The sequence below is a fragment of the Phycodurus eques genome, chromosome 7, assembly GCF_024500275.1.
Source record: "Phycodurus eques isolate BA_2022a chromosome 7, UOR_Pequ_1.1, whole genome shotgun sequence".
Classification (NCBI taxonomy): Eukaryota; Metazoa; Chordata; class Actinopteri; order Syngnathiformes; family Syngnathidae; genus Phycodurus; species Phycodurus eques.
In genome coordinates this window covers 9,605,504-9,621,084 of record NC_084531.1, presented here as the reverse complement: position 1 = coordinate 9,621,084, position 15,581 = coordinate 9,605,504, and the positions used below count along the sequence as shown (strand labels likewise).

Here is a 15,581-nt window from a genome sequence, read left to right as displayed (position 1 = left end):
TACACCCTGAGCTGGTTGCCAGCCAATCGCAGGGCACATAAAAACAAACAACCATTCGCACTCACATTCACACCTACGGGCAATTTAGAGTTCTCAATTCACCTACCACGCATGTTTTTGGGATGTGGGAGGAAACCGGAGTGCCCAAACTCCACACAGGCGGGGCCGGGGGTTGAACCCCAGTTCTCAGAACTGTGAGGCTGAAACTCTAACCAGTCGTTCACCGTGCCACCATAATGCCACTAGTCCATTGATAAATTATCTAATGTCCATAAATAATACCACTAAAGTTCATAAATAAAGTCACTAAATAATATCACCAAAGTCCATCAGTAAATAAATTCATTAAATAAAATGAGTCAAGTGCATACGTGTGCGCATGTGTCTGACCTGAGTGTCTCATGAGTCTCGGGTGTGGAGCTGCTCTGACGCGTGTCTCACTGGACGTCCTAACGAGGGGCAAGGGGACGCACACTGAGGAAGGTTTTACCGCACCATTGTCTTCCACCAAAATGATTTCTTCTGAGCTCAAACGCACTTTGAGCTACACACACACACACACACACACACACACACACACACACACACACACTGATTAATTTAGTTACTGTAATACTAAAGGTTCTAGGAAGTGATGTGCTTGTTTGTTTACCCTGGGGGGAAGTGGAGGTGGCATTTGGTTTGGTGGCATTGTGACACTGTGGGCAGGCAGAGAGAGTGGATCAAATGAGTGAGTGAGTGAGTGAGTGAGTGAGTGAGATGAGGATGAGGATGAGGATGAAGATGATGATGGAGCTCCTAGGCAAGAGAGCTAGAGGAAGACCTAAGAGAAGGTTGATAGATGTAGTGAGGGAATACATGAGGGCAGTTGGTGTGAGAGAGGAGGATGCCAAAAATAGGCTTACATTGAAAAGGGCGACGCACTGTGGCGACCCCTAACAGGACAACCCGAAAGGAAAAGAAGAAAGAAGAAGATTGTGCAAAGAATATTGTCACATCTGTTAATACAGTTTGTCGCTACATCTACAAATGCAAGTTAAGATTCTACCATACAAAGAGAAAGCCATATATCAACAACACTCAGAATTATTGCCGCTTTCTCTGAAACTGTGCTCATCTGAGATAGACTGATGCAAAGTACAAAAGTGTGCTGTGGTCTGACAAGTCCACGTTTCAAATTGGGGTTTTTTGTTTGTTTTGTTTTCGGAAATTATCAACATTGCGTCCTGTGGACCATCCAGATTGTTATTGGCGCAAACTTCAAAAGCCAGCATCTGTGATGGTATGGGGGTGTGTTAGTGCCCATGGCATGGGTACTTGGCACATCTCTGAAGACCTCATTAATGCTGAAAGGTACATACAGGTTTTGGAGCAACATATGCTGCCATCCAAGCAAAGTATTTTTCAGGGAGATCCCTGTTTATTTCAGTAAGACAATGCCATAATGTTACAACAGCTGGCTTCGTAGCAAAAGAGCCCAAGTACTAAACTGACTTGCCAGCAGTCCAGAACTGTCTCCCATTGAAAATATATGGCGTATTATGAAGTACAAAATACCACAACGGAGTCCCTGGACTGTTGAGCATCTGAAGTTGTACATCAAGCAAGAATGGAAAAGAACTCCACCTACAAAGCTTCAACAATTAGTGTCCTCAGTTTCCAAACGCTGATTTATTGTTGTTAAAAGGAAAGGTAATGTAACACAGCTGTAAACATGCTCCTGTGCCAGTTTTTCGGGATGTGTTGCAGGCATCAAATACAAAATGAGTGAATAATTGCACCAAAAAAATATTTTTTTTAAAAATCGGTTTATCAATTTTAACATTAAGTATCTTGTCTTTGTCGTGTATTCACTTGAATATAGGTTGAAAAGGATTCTCAAATCATTGTATTCGGTTTATATTTACATTTTACACAACATCACAACTTCATTGGAAAACAAAACATTAAATTTTTGGCTAAAAAGATACAACTGTGTGTGCACATGCGTGTGTGTGTGTGAGAGAGAGAGAGAGAGGTGCTTACGCATCCACATCATCATAGTCATCGTCTGAAGAATCTGAGTCTTTTTCCCTGACACACAAAATGAGCACTTAAAACACACTGTGGCGAGTGTGTGTATGCGTATGTGTGTGTAGACGTGTGCGTGCATGTGTGTACCTCACAGAATGTGTGTTGATGCCATGTGAGCTTCCGGAACTCATCATCTGCACAAAAAACATTATAACAATGTCAATGTAGCATTGTATGATTAAATGTATGTGAATGTATGCAAGGATGTACAGGTGTCTAAAGTCTCACAGTTGTATGTTCTGATTCTTTCTTCACAGGTGTCTGAGAGTAGACTTGCTCCACTGCAACATTATTACACACAACGTTAATTTCAACAAATCAAGTAGTAAAGTCGTAAATATTCATTCTCTAGTTTGGCTACAAAATAAATACATGGCCATTTGTGAGCATGACTGATAGCATGACAATGTTTATAATATTAAGTCTACTGAGTTACAAAAGTTCATCTATAGTTAATAAAGTCCATGAATAAAGTTGTTAAAGTAAATCAATAAAGTATCTAAAGTGCATCAATAAAGTCCATAAATAAAGTTATGAAAGTTTACAAATAAAGTTAAATAAATAAATAAATTGGGTGAGAATGAGTATGAGAGAATTAATAAAATACTCAAAGTCTGTAAATTAAGTCACTCAAGTTCATGAATAAAGTTATTAAAGTCCATCAATAAAGTATCTAAAGTTCATAAATAAAGTCCATGAAGTGATGAAAGTTTATAAATAAAGTTAATAAATAAATAAATAAATAAAACATTGACTGTAAAATTGATGGTGACTCTTCCCAGATTTCATCGTGTCGCCATATCAACAAGGGGGAATAATACATTAGATTGTGTGTACACAAACATTTGTGATGCATATAGAGCACTTGTCTGCCCCCACCTTGGCTAGTCCAACCACATCTCCATCTTGCTTGCACCAGCCTACAGCCCAATGAGGGAACGGGCCAAGCCCACAAGCAGAAGTGTCACTGTATGGCCCAGTATGTATAAAAATGCAATTAATTGTGATCAAACTTTTCCATCCAATTTTTACTCGCGACCCAGCCCTAATATGCAGTGGGTACGGAAAGTTTTCAGACCCCCTTAAATTGTTCACTCTTTGTTATATTGCAGCCTTTTGTTAAAAACATTTAAGTTCATTTTCCCCCTCATTTATGTACACACAGCACCCCATATTGACAGGAAAAAAAGGGAATTGTTGACATTTTCGCTGATTTATTAAAAAAGAAAAACTGAAATACCACACACACTTTTGCAGTGACACTCATATATTTAACTCGGGTGCTGTCCATTTCTTCTGATCATCCTTGAGATGGTTCTACACCTTCATTGGAGTCCAGCTGTGTTTGATGTTACTGATTGGACTTGATTAGGAAAGCCACACCCCTTACAGCTCACAGTGCATGTCAGAACAAATGACAATCATTAGGTCAAAGGAACTGCCTGAAGAGCTAAGAGACAGAATTGTGGCAAGGCACAGATCTGGCCAAGGTTACAAAAAAAATTCTGCTGCACTTAAGGTTCCTAAGAGCACAGTGGCCTCCAGAGATGGGCGAAAGTTCTAGAAAGTCAACCATCACTGCAGCCCTTCACCAGTTGGGGCTTTATGGCAGAGTGGCCCGACGGAAGCCTCTCCTCAGTGCAAGACACATGAAAGTCCGCATGGAGTTTGCTAAAAAAAAAACACCTGAAGGACTCCAAGATGGTGAGAAATAAGATTCTCTGGTCTGATGAGACTAAGATAGAAATTGATGGCCTTAAGTCTAAGCGGTATGTGTGGAGAAAACCAGGCACTGCACATCACCTGTCCAATACAGTCCCAACAGTGAAGCATGGTGGTGGCAGCATCATGCTGTGGTGGTATTTTTCGGCTGCAAGACAATGACTCTAAGCACACAGCTAAAATACCGACGGAGTGGCTTCAGAACAACTCCGTGATGGCCCTGACTTAAACCCAATTGAGCATCTCTGGAGAGACCTGAAAATGGTTGTCCACCAACGTTCACCATCCAACATAAAAGAACTGGAGTGGATCTGCAAGGAATGGCAGATGATCCCCAAATCCAAGTGTGAAAAACTTGTTGCATCATTCCCAAAGACTCATGGCTGTATTACCTCAAAAGGGTGCTTCTACTAAATACTGAGCAAAGGGTCTGAATACTTATGGCGGTGTGATATTTCAGTTTTTCTTTTTTAATAAACCTGCAAAAATGTCAATAATTCAGTTTTTCTGTCAAGATGGGGTGCTGTGTGTACATTAATGTGGAAAAAAATAATTTAAATGATTTTAGCAAATGGCTGCAATATAAAAAAAAAAAGAGCCAAAAATTTACGGGGGTCTGAATACTTTCCGTACCCACAGAGCATCAGACTATTAATCTGAGGGTCCAGGGTTCAAGTCCCTGTTCAGGCAGTTTTACATGAACTGAAACTCCTTGCAACATTCTTCATTTCCTTTTGGCTTGTCCCATGAGAGTTCACCACAGCGTATCATCCTTTTCCGTGCAAGCCTATCTTCTGCATCCTCCTCTCTATCTCCAACTGCCCTCATGTCTTCCCTCACAACATCCATCAACCTCTCTTTGGTCTTCTGCTAGCTCTCTTGCCTGGCAGCTCCATCCTCATCATCCTTCTACCAATATACTCTCTCTGTGTCCTCTGGACATGTCCTAACCATCAAAGTCTGCTCTGTCTAACCTTTTCTCTAAAACATCAAACCTTGGCCGTCCCTCTGATGAGCTCATTTCTAATCTTATCCAACCTGGTCACTCCAAGAGAGAACCTCAATGTCTTCATTTTCACCACCTCCAGCTCTGCTTCCTGTTGTCTCTTCAGTGCCACTGTCTCTAATCCAGTGCCACAGTCTCTAATCCATACATCATGGCTGGCCTCATCACTGTCTTATAAACTTTGCCCTTCATTCTTGCAGAGAGTCTTCTGTCACATAACACACCTGACACCTTCCCGCCACCCGTTCCAACCTGCTTGGACCCGTTTTTTCACTTCATTACCACACACACTGAAAAGCTCAGTGTGTGTGGAGAGCTCTGGACTGTTGACCCCAAGTATTTAAAGTCCTCCACCCTCGCTATATCTCTTCTCCCTGTAGCACTCTTCCCCCTCCTCCCCTCTCATTCGCACATATATTCTGTGTTACTTTGGCTAATCTTCAATCCTCTCCTTTCCAGTGCATGGCTCCACCTTTCTAACTGTTTCTCCACCTGCTCCCTGCTTTCACTGCAGATCACAATGTCTTTTGAGAACATCATTGTACATGTGGATTCCAGTCCTCATCTGTCAGCCTATCCATCACCGCTGCAAACAGGAAGGGGCTCAGGGCTGATCCCTGTTGCTGTCCCACCTCCACCTTCAACTCCTCTGTCACACCTACAGCACCCCTCACCACTGTTCTGCTGCCCTCATACATGTCCTGTACTATTGCAACATACTTCTCTGCCACTCCAAACTTCCAGATGCAGTACCCCAGTTCCTCTCTGGGGACTCTGTCATAGGCTTTCTCTAGATCTAAAAAGACACAATGTAGCTCCTTCAGACCTTCTCTAAAATTCTCCACCAACATCCTCAAGGCAAATAATGCATCTCCGGTACTCTTTCTGGGCATGAAACCATACTGTTGCTCGCAAATACTCACTTCTGTCCTGAGTCTAGCCTCCACTACTTGTCCCCATAACTTAATTGTGTGGCTCATCAACTTTATTCCTCTATAGTTCCCACAGCGCTGCACATCACCCTTGTTCTTAAAACTGGGGAACAGCACACTTTTCCTCCATTCCTCAGGCATCTTCTCACCCGCTAGAATTCTATTCAACAACCTGGTCAAAAACTCTACAGCCACCTCTCCGAGATGCTTCCATACCTTCACAGGTATGTCATCAGGACCGACTGCCTTTCCATTTTTCATCCTCTTTTGTGCCTTTCTAACTTCCCCCTTACTCATCATTCCCACTTCCTGCTCCACCACACTTGCCTCTTCTACTCTTCCTTCTCTATCATTTTCCTCATTCATCAACTCCTCAAAGTATTCTTTCTATCTATCTGGCACAGTACTGGCATCACTCAACAAATTTCCATCTCTAACCTTAATCACCCTAACCTGCTGCACATCCTTCCCATCTCTATCCCTCTGTCTGACCAAACTATATACGTAGATCTTTTTCAACTTCTTTAGTGTGCAACCTAGCCTACATGTCATCATATGCCTCTTGTTTGGCCTTTGCCACCTCTACCGTCGCCCTACATCACATCTCCATGTATTCCTTTCTCCTCTCCTCTCCTCAGTTCTCCAGTGTCACACTTCCTTGTATATGTCCACTTTCCTTATATAATTTCCTGTACTTTGAGGTTCCACCATCAAGTCTCCTTCTCCCCTTTCCTAACAGAAGATACACCAAGTACTCTCCTACCTGTCTCCCTCATCACCTTGGTTGTAGTGGTCCAGTCTTCTGGAAGCTCCTCCTGTCCACTGAGAGCCTGTCTCACCTCTTCTCGAAAAGCCGCACAAAACTCTACCTTTCTCAGATTCCACCACATGGTTCTCTGCTCTGCCTTAGTCTTCTCAATCTTACTCCTCCATGCTTCTACCTCCGCTTTTGTAGGTGACCATATGTTGCTGCCTCTTTTGGAAGAAAGTGTTCACTACAGCCATTTCCATTCTTTTTGCACAGTCTCCCGCCATCTGTCCCTCCAATTTCCTTTCCTGGTTGCTGAACTTACCCATCACTTCTTCATCACCCCTGTTTTCTTCACCAACATGTCCATTACAATCTGCATCAATCACAACTCTCTCTCTCTGTCTGGGATGCTCAGAACTACTTCGTCTAGCTCCTTCCAGAATTTCTATTTTACCTCTAGGTCACATCCTACGTGTGGGGCATAGCCACTAATTACATTATACATAACACCCTCAATTTCAAGTTTCAGCCTCATCACTCGATCTGACACTCTTTTCAACTCCAAGACATTCTTAGCTAACTCTTCCTTTAAAATAACCCCTACTCCATTTATTTTCCTATCTACTCCATGGTAAAATAATTTAAACCCTGCCCCTAAACTTCTAGCCTTACGTCCTTTCTCCCTGCTCTGCTGGACACACAATGTATCAACCTTTCTCCTAATCATCATGTCAACCAACTCCCGAGCATTTCCCATCATAGTCCCAACATTCAAAGTCCCCACATTCAGTTTTAGGCTCTGTGCTTTCCTCTTCTCTTTCTGCTGAAGAACCTGCTTTCCACCTCTCCTTCATCTTTGTTCTTGTAACATATTGTTAATAAATATTTATAATATATATATATAATATATACTAAAGTATATCAATACATAAAGTCACTCAAGTCAATAATAAAGTCACTCAAACCCATCGCTGAAGTCCATGAATAAAGACAGTCAAGTCTGTCAGTAAGGCACAAAAGTCCGTCAATAAAGTCCATTAATAATCTCTACAGTGCACCAATAAACTACATAAAAAAAGTCACTAAACTCCATTAATAAAGTAAATAAAGACCTTAAAGTCCATCAATAAACTCAATAAATAATAAAGCTCAAGCTGCTCAGGTGATATTAACCATTACAGGAAGCTCCTTGTAACATATAGTTGTTGAACAACTATTATCTTTTAACAGTAGAACTTCAACATTGGCTTTCGTTACATTATGTACCTAAGAAAGTGGCTGGTCAGTGTAAGGTGTATATATGAAAGTATGTCATCTTACCCTTTGTGTGTGAGTGTTTCCTCTCGGCCCAGTTGTGTTTGTTGATGGACTGGATCCTCTTCAATGATCTGGGCACACTCATCTTTGATGCACACTAACAAAGTCAACATTCTCAATGTAGAAATACAATTGGAGACAGTCAAGTATTGGGTACTGATTGACTTAAGTTGGTTTGAAATGGATTTTAAAGCTGAACTGGTCAAATTGTTGTCACGACGTTAGTAAATCAGACCTCCATTTCGTCGTCATCTGTCGCTGAGCTGAACTTGAGATTCTCGGGGTGTCGACACTTCTCCAATAGGTCCAGAGTCAGCGCCCGACTCAGACTCTGCTGGGTCAGGAACATGTGCTGGGAAAAAAGAGTGGACGCAAGAAAAAGAAAGCCTAGGTTACAGTTTCAAAAAAGAGTTGGGGCTTCAAAGTAGGATTTCAAACTTGGCTTAGCTTTTCAAATTAGCTTTTAAAGTCAGATTTAGGGTTTCAAGTTTGTGTTTCAAGCCTAGGTGAGGGTTTCATAGAAGGCTTAGGGTTTCAAATTAGAGTTCCAAGCCAGGGTTAGGGTTTCAAAATGGAGTTTTAAGTCTTGGTTAGAGTTTCAATATAGGGTTTCAAGTCAGGCTTAGTGTTTCAAATTGAGGGTTTCAAGGTAGATTGGATGACTGACTGAGAGCATCTTGAAGGCGCTTGGTCTCTTCTTGGGGTTCTTCACCAGCACAGCCTTCACAAAGTTGTAGAACATGGATGACCTGCACATCAATAAAGTCATAAATGTCAATATCAATAAAGTCACAAAGGTATAATAAGAAAGTCAGGGTTTAAAGTCCATTAATAAAGTTGCTAAAATCCATCACTGAAGTCCACCAATAAAGCCACAAAAGTACAAAAGTCAATTAATAAAGTCATGAAGGTTCCTCACTAAAGTCCATCAGTGATGTCACTAAAAGGTTCACTATAGTCCATTCATAAAGTCACTAAAATCCATCAATGAAGTCCATCAATAAAGTCACTCGTGCATCAATAGGCACTTAAGTCCATTAACAAAGTCTCAAAATTCAACCACTCAAATCTGTCAATAACAGAGGTGTGGACTCGAGTCACATGACTTGGACTCGAATCAGACTCGAGTCATGAATTTGATGACTTGAGACTCGACTTGACAACATATTTTAAAAGACTTGCAACTCTTGAAGTCATGAGTCATTGCTGTTCAAGTTGAGTTACAAGTCTTTTAATACAGTATATTGTCAAGTCGAGTCTAAAGTATGACTCGAGTCCAAGTCATGTGATTCGAGTCCACACCTCAGCTAATTGCAGTACTAATGGATGCAAATTCAAATTTATGACAGGTCTTTTTAATGTCACTTCAGAAATAAAGTGAGAAAAAGTAAGTCGTAGCATAGCATTTTCATAGAATAACTGAAAACATACTATCAATCGGTTTTGAAGGGGTAATATACTATGCCCCCCTCCTTGACGATTGGCTTTGAAGGTGCAAACATTTTGATCAGCCCCCTAGTTCTCCTATAAAGGCACTTGTTTATCAAATTTGTTTTGATAAATAAATGGGGATTTTAAAATATATTAAATATATAAATGCAGGCGGCATGGTGGACGACTGGTTAGCACATCCGCCTCACAGTTCTGAGGACCCGGGTTCAATTCCGGCCTCGCCTGTAGGGAGGTTGCATGTTCTCCCTGTGCCTGCGTGGGTTTTCTCCAGGTACTCCGGTTTCCTCCCACATCCCAAAAACATGCATGGTAGGTTAACTGAAGACTCTAAATTGCCCTTTGGTGTGAATGTGAGTGCGAATGGCTGTTGGTTTATATGTGCCCTGCGATTGGTTGGCTACCAGTTCAGGTTCCGCGACCCTAGTGAGGATAAGCGGTACGTAAAATGAATGAATGAATATAAATGCAGTATATAATGCTGTATATACATTCATAATACTGTATATACATGCATTCATTCATTCATTTTCCACACCGCTTATACTCACTAGAATCACGGCCGTGCTGGAGCCAATCCCAGCTATCTTCGGGCGAGAGACGGGGTACACCGGTACCCGGAGAAAACCCATGCAGGCACGGGGAGAACATGCAAACTACACACAGGTGAGCCTGAATTTGAACCTGGGTCCTCAGAACTGTGAGGCAGATGTGCTAACCAGTTGTCCAACGTGCCACCCTGTATATAAATATTAATATAAATATACTATATATATATATATATATATATATATGCCACTAAGTCACTAAAGTCCATAAATTACCTTCCTGAAGTCCATCAATAAAATCACTAAATTCCATCCGTAAAGCAACACAAGTCAACAACAACCCCTGAAGTCCATCAATAAAGTCACAAAAGTCCAGAAATAAAATCAATCAATGAAGTCACTTAAGTCCTTAAGTTTGTCTTTAAACTGGCCAATAGAACTGTGCTATCCTGTAAACATGAAGCAATCTGATTTGACGCTTATGTTGCATGCAAGTACTGTAAATCGGGAGTTCTAAAATTTCAATGACGCGACCATTTTGCCTTGTCCTTCAGTTTGGGAGGCTGGTAACCACTCTTGGACATGAGAAACAGGACACTTGGGAAGAGAAAAAACATAATACATGTTTTATTCATTATTATTATTATTATTATTATTGTTATTATTATTATTATTATTATTATTATTATTATTATTATTACCGTAACGGGTGGAGTTCGAACATGGGTGGCTGCAGCTCTGCCAGCTCAATGGCGGTGATGCCCACTGACCAGATGTCACAGAGCTCATTGTAACCGCCTCTGATTTCCACCGCCGCCACCTCTGGCGCCATCCTGAAGGGAAGAGGGTAAACGGCACACCTCATCAGTCTACCTTTGGACATGGAAACATTTTATTCAAGGTGGTGAGCTCACCAATATGGTGTCCCGATAAAGGACATCCGGCAAGCCAGCGTAGCCGTGATTTGGGCGGAGATGCCAAAGTCGGCTACACAATAGAGGAGACAAAAATATGAACGCAAATGTGTCGAGTTGACGAGATGTCATCTTCTCCACGTTCCACCTACCCAACTTTACCTCACCGTGATCATTGAGAAGGATGTTGGCACCCTACAGGCGACACGGAATAATAAAAACATCATACATACAGTACATAAAATGTTGAAATGCATATAGGCAGGTAAACACAAATCAACATGGGGCTGAAAATACAACCCTTAGACTCCACAGGCAGAAAATCTGTATCATTACACATCTTTTTAGCCGTTTTCTGTCGATACACCTCTAATATACCATATTTACATCCTATGTTAATGTCTATACACCCCTAATGTACCATATTTACATGCATTTTCACCTTAGATTTAAACACATCTAATGTACCATATTGATATCATACTCATTAATTGGAGACTCTAAATTGCCCGTAGGTATGAATGTGAGTGCGAATGGTTGTTTGTTTGTATGTGCCCTGCGATTGGCTGGCAACCAGTTAAGGGTGTACCCCACCTCCTGCCCGATGATAGCTGGGATAGGCTCCAGCACGCCCGCGACCCTAGTGAGGAGAAGCGGCTCAGAAAATGGATGGATGGATGATATCATACTGGATTTAATGCAAGTATCTTTGATGTACCATATTTACATCATATTTAATATGTATACAATTGAAATGAACAGTTTTTACACATCTAACAGGGGTGTCAAGGGTGTCTAACAGGGGTGTCTCAGAGGGCCATTAAACCATATAAATGTTTCATCGCATCCTCATATTATTACATAGACACAAAAAATTGATGGATAACTTGTTTTGAAATCAGAGTTCAAGCATAATAGTTTGTTCAGCTATTGTTCAAGTTACCGTAAAGAGGAGTTTGGTAAGCAAAAAGTGCTTGAAATTTTGGTGAAGATTTTAACAAGAATCATGGAAGTTGCACCTGATTTGCTTTCGCGGGCCACATAAAATGATCTGGCGGGCCGGATTTGGCCCGCAGGTCTTGAGTTTGACACCAGGGCTATAATGGACCACATATACACCATATTTGGTTCATACACTTCTAATGTAGCATATTTAAATCATATTTCATGCGAATATTCTTGTAATGTACAAGATTTACATCTTATTTAATGTCTATATATCACTAATGTAACATATTTACATCAGACTGTATACAATTTTACCTCTAATGTACCATTTATAATGGTCTATACATGTGTGTTTTACTACATTTACATCATACCCATTGTACTGTATGTACCACGAACTATATTTGCATTAATATAACATATCGCTGGCGTCGAGCGGAAACCTTGTATCTCCTAAACCATCACTTTTCAGGAAACGGGGGGGGGGGGGGGGACATGTTTGTAGAGCCATTAACTTGGCATCATCAAAGAGAGCAAGCCATTTTCAACACTTTATACTGATGAATAATTGGTAACAAAATAAAATAAAAAAATAACATGCACATGTGGAGACTGACCAATCGTATCAATTTGTGGAAAAATATGAAGTTGTGCAAATTTTGACATGGGATGTTTCAGGCCAATGCAAGCTATATGTAAAGTCTCTATACACATCTAATTTACCATATCAACATCATCAGCTGGCGGCACAGTGAACGACTGATTAGCACATCCGCCTCACAGTTCTAAGAACCTCGGTTCAAATCCCGCCTCACCTGTGTGGAGTTTCCACATCCCAAAAACATGCATGGTAGGCTACTTGATGACTCTAAATTGTCCGTAGGTATGAATGTGAGTGTGAATGGTTGTTTGTTTAAATGTGCCCTGCGAGTGGCTGGCAACCAGTTCAGGGTGTACCCCGCCTCTCGCCTGAAGATAGCTGGGATAGGCGCCAGCATACCTGCGACACTGGTGAGGATAAGCGGTAAAGAAAATGGATGGCTGGATGGACATCATGTGTTCACCTTGATATCTCGGTGCATTTTCCTCTGTGAATGGAGGTAGTCCACACCCTGGTCACATACACACATACACATACACACATGCACACAGCATCTATTTTTAGTATTTATATAATGAGGATTGTGTTTGTTTTATCGATTATTAAGACATGTTGTGTCTACCTGGAGCATCTCCCTGCAGACGTACGCAATCTGTGCTTCTGACAGTGGACCTGTCACTGTGAATATGAATATTTAAGATATGTCTCTGGTTATCAAATACCGTATGTCAACTATGATATCACATCATAATGCTGATTGTTATTCATATTTACCACTGTAAACATCCTGCAGGGATCCTCCCCCGCAGAATTCCATGCAGATCCACAGTTTGTTGGCCCTGGATGTCAATCAATCAATCAATCAGTAAATCAATCAATCAGACAGAGTCTGTGTGTGACATGAAGGGTCACCGTGCAGTCTCACCATATGTAGCTGCCGTAATAAGCCACAATGTTGCCATGTTTGCAGCTCCTCACGATGACTATTTCCTGCTGGATGGTGGAAAAGTCATCCTCTGGGGATAAACAGTTGTTTGTCACAAACTCAACGACTATGAGTACAAAGCTAAAGGAACAACACACTCACCTGGTTCAGTTTTAATAATCTTAATGGCTGCCAGGTTCCCAGTCTGCTTATTACGTGCCTGAACACACACAAAAGAACATATGCTCAATGGATAAATCACACGTGATTTGTTTGTATCATTTATGGTAAATCTGATCATTAAGAAAATGTTAACTAGCTGCGTTAATGAAAATGTAATGAAAATTCCCATGGGTCTGATTTTGTAACTTCCAAGTTAAAATATATCAATAATATACTATACTCTATAATTATGAGTTGAATTCATATCTCAAATCATCGTTCCCTACCGAAATGAACGGAAATCTGATCCAGCCCCCCAAAAACAGCAACTAATTAATGTAAAGTTTTTTTTTTTTTAAAAAGAAAAATAGCGCTCCAATAATAACATAATTAAATAGAAGGCAAATACTTAAACAGGGTTAGCATCATGAATTCATATTTTGATTCAATTGTCCTCCTTCTGGTGTGTGCCCACAGGCCACAACGGGGCAGTATAATACAGTTTTAGATATAACAACATACTGCAATAGTGTTAGTTATTTCTTTGCAGATGATAAATACATGCCTGTGAGTATTTTTATATTGTCTGTCTACATGTATTGCTGCATTGTTGCTGCACTGTTTGTGTTCAAAAAGCTGTTGCTTTAAGGGTTACAACTTCCGTGACGTTGATGCTAGTTTCTTTAGCCTGTCTATGGCGTTTCACATTGTGGGGTAGCATTAAGCTAAATGGAATTTCGTAAGACAAAGTTACGTGAAAACCCACGCCTGCGTGGAGTTTGTATGTTCTCCCCGTGCCTGCGTGGGTTTTCTCCGGGCACTCCGGTTTCCTCCCACATCCCAAAAACATGCATGAATTGGAGACTCTAAATTGCCCGTAGGTGTGAATGTGAGTGCGAATGCTTGTTTGTTTGTATGTGCCCTGCAATTGGCTGGCAACCAGTTCAGGGTGTACCCCGCCTCCTGCCCGATGATAGCTGGGATAGGCTCCAGCACGCCCGCGACCCTAGTGAGGAGAAGCGGCTCAGAAAATGGATGGATGGATGGATATTTAAAACTTGCCCACAGACTGGAATTTGATGATTTAAAAAATAAAATGAATGGATATTTTATGCTAATGTCAAGAACTGAGGTTAGTTTAAAACTTCATGCAGCAAAAAGAAGCACCAAAATTTTTTTTTAAATTACATTATTGGGTGCCATCAATCAGGAGCTTTAATGTGTTTTCTTTTTAGTTTGAAGAAAAGTCTACGGTGCTTTTCGATTGTGTTTTGGCTCAGGTGCAGTCGCATGCTTTCAGTTCTCATTAAACCACTTCCTCCTGCACCAAAGCACCAAAAGTGCGACGACAACGAGCCCAAACATTCTTTATCGAGAAAAACAATCTAACACTGGAACATTGATCACAATAATATATCAATTTAATAAACAGAAAATCATTTTGACTATAATTCCATTGATTCATTCTGACTATAATTCCATTGATTCATTCATGTTTTGGTTGTATTATGCCTCCGTTCCATCTATATCAATGCATACTAATGTTAACTTTGCAATAAAACATAAACAATAAAACACTTTACACACTGTGGAATTGTTAAAAAAATAGCAGTTGACCTTGTAAACTTCCCCGTAGGTTCCCCATCCGACACTGAGCAGGATCTCAAAGTCATCTTGAGGGTTCCTGGTGGTGAAATCCTCTCCGTGTTGAAGATCCATCAATCTATTGTACTATTGATCACACAGGCAACACACATACACTCACACACTCGATATGAGAGCTGATGAACAACCTTCAAGTCACTTTTTCTTTGTTTCCGATTTATGTTGTTGTGAAGCTGCTGACGCACACATAGACGTACAAGCACACATGCATACACGCGCACGACTTCCTGTTTCTCACACACTTGTTGGTCCTCCCTATCCATCAGACACTCAGTACCTTCCCTTCTTATCTGCTCATTTGCAGAATCAATGCAAATTTACTTTTGTGTATGCACGCACATGTTTGAGTGTGTGCATCTGAGGCCTTCCTGCCCACTGGCACATTACAAGTCAAAATTACCCAGATACTTCCCCATTATTCTTTTGATTTGTGACCGAAATGAACTTTTTCCACTCACCAGCTGTGGTTTAGAAAATTACAACAAAAAAACTATATGTGATACACTTTATTGAGATCATGTCACCCTGAATAAAGGAAGAGAAGAATCAGGGTTTATCAGTTTAAAAT

At 40.9% G+C, this 15,581-nt stretch overlaps 1 protein-coding gene across 6 annotated transcripts in view; it reads right to left on the bottom strand.

Moving 5' to 3' along the window:
- The window catches only part of LOC133404719 (mitogen-activated protein kinase kinase kinase kinase 5-like), a 28,814-nt gene extending 13,553 nt beyond the window's left edge, over positions 1-15,261 (bottom strand). For 2 of the 6 annotated variants that reach the window (XM_061680879.1, XM_061680884.1), the window contains exons 1-18: positions 14,966-15,261; positions 13,349-13,406; positions 13,187-13,277; positions 13,036-13,100; positions 12,884-12,939; positions 12,725-12,772; positions 10,865-10,907; positions 10,713-10,785; positions 10,500-10,631; positions 10,333-10,395; positions 8,469-8,550; positions 8,037-8,153; positions 7,805-7,898; positions 2,302-2,354; positions 2,161-2,207; positions 2,026-2,073; positions 653-698; positions 391-544 (exon numbers count right to left, since the gene is read on the bottom strand). In XM_061680879.1, coding sequence (XP_061536863.1) covers positions 391-544; positions 653-698; positions 2,026-2,073; positions 2,161-2,207; positions 2,302-2,354; positions 7,805-7,898; positions 8,037-8,153; positions 8,469-8,550; positions 10,333-10,395; positions 10,500-10,631; positions 10,713-10,785; positions 10,865-10,907; positions 12,725-12,772; positions 12,884-12,939; positions 13,036-13,100; positions 13,187-13,277; positions 13,349-13,406; positions 14,966-15,067 — 1,372 coding nt within the window. In that variant the 5' untranslated portion in view covers positions 15,068-15,261. The remainder of the gene's footprint in view (positions 1-390; positions 545-652; positions 699-2,025; positions 2,074-2,160; positions 2,208-2,301; positions 2,355-7,804; positions 7,899-8,036; positions 8,154-8,468; positions 8,551-10,332; positions 10,396-10,499; positions 10,632-10,712; positions 10,786-10,864; positions 10,908-12,724; positions 12,773-12,883; positions 12,940-13,035; positions 13,101-13,186; positions 13,278-13,348; positions 13,407-14,965) is intronic. The other 4 variants (XM_061680880.1, XM_061680881.1, XM_061680883.1 and 1 more) reach the window with 4 other exon arrangements.
- Positions 15,262-15,581: the final 320 nt, after the last annotated feature.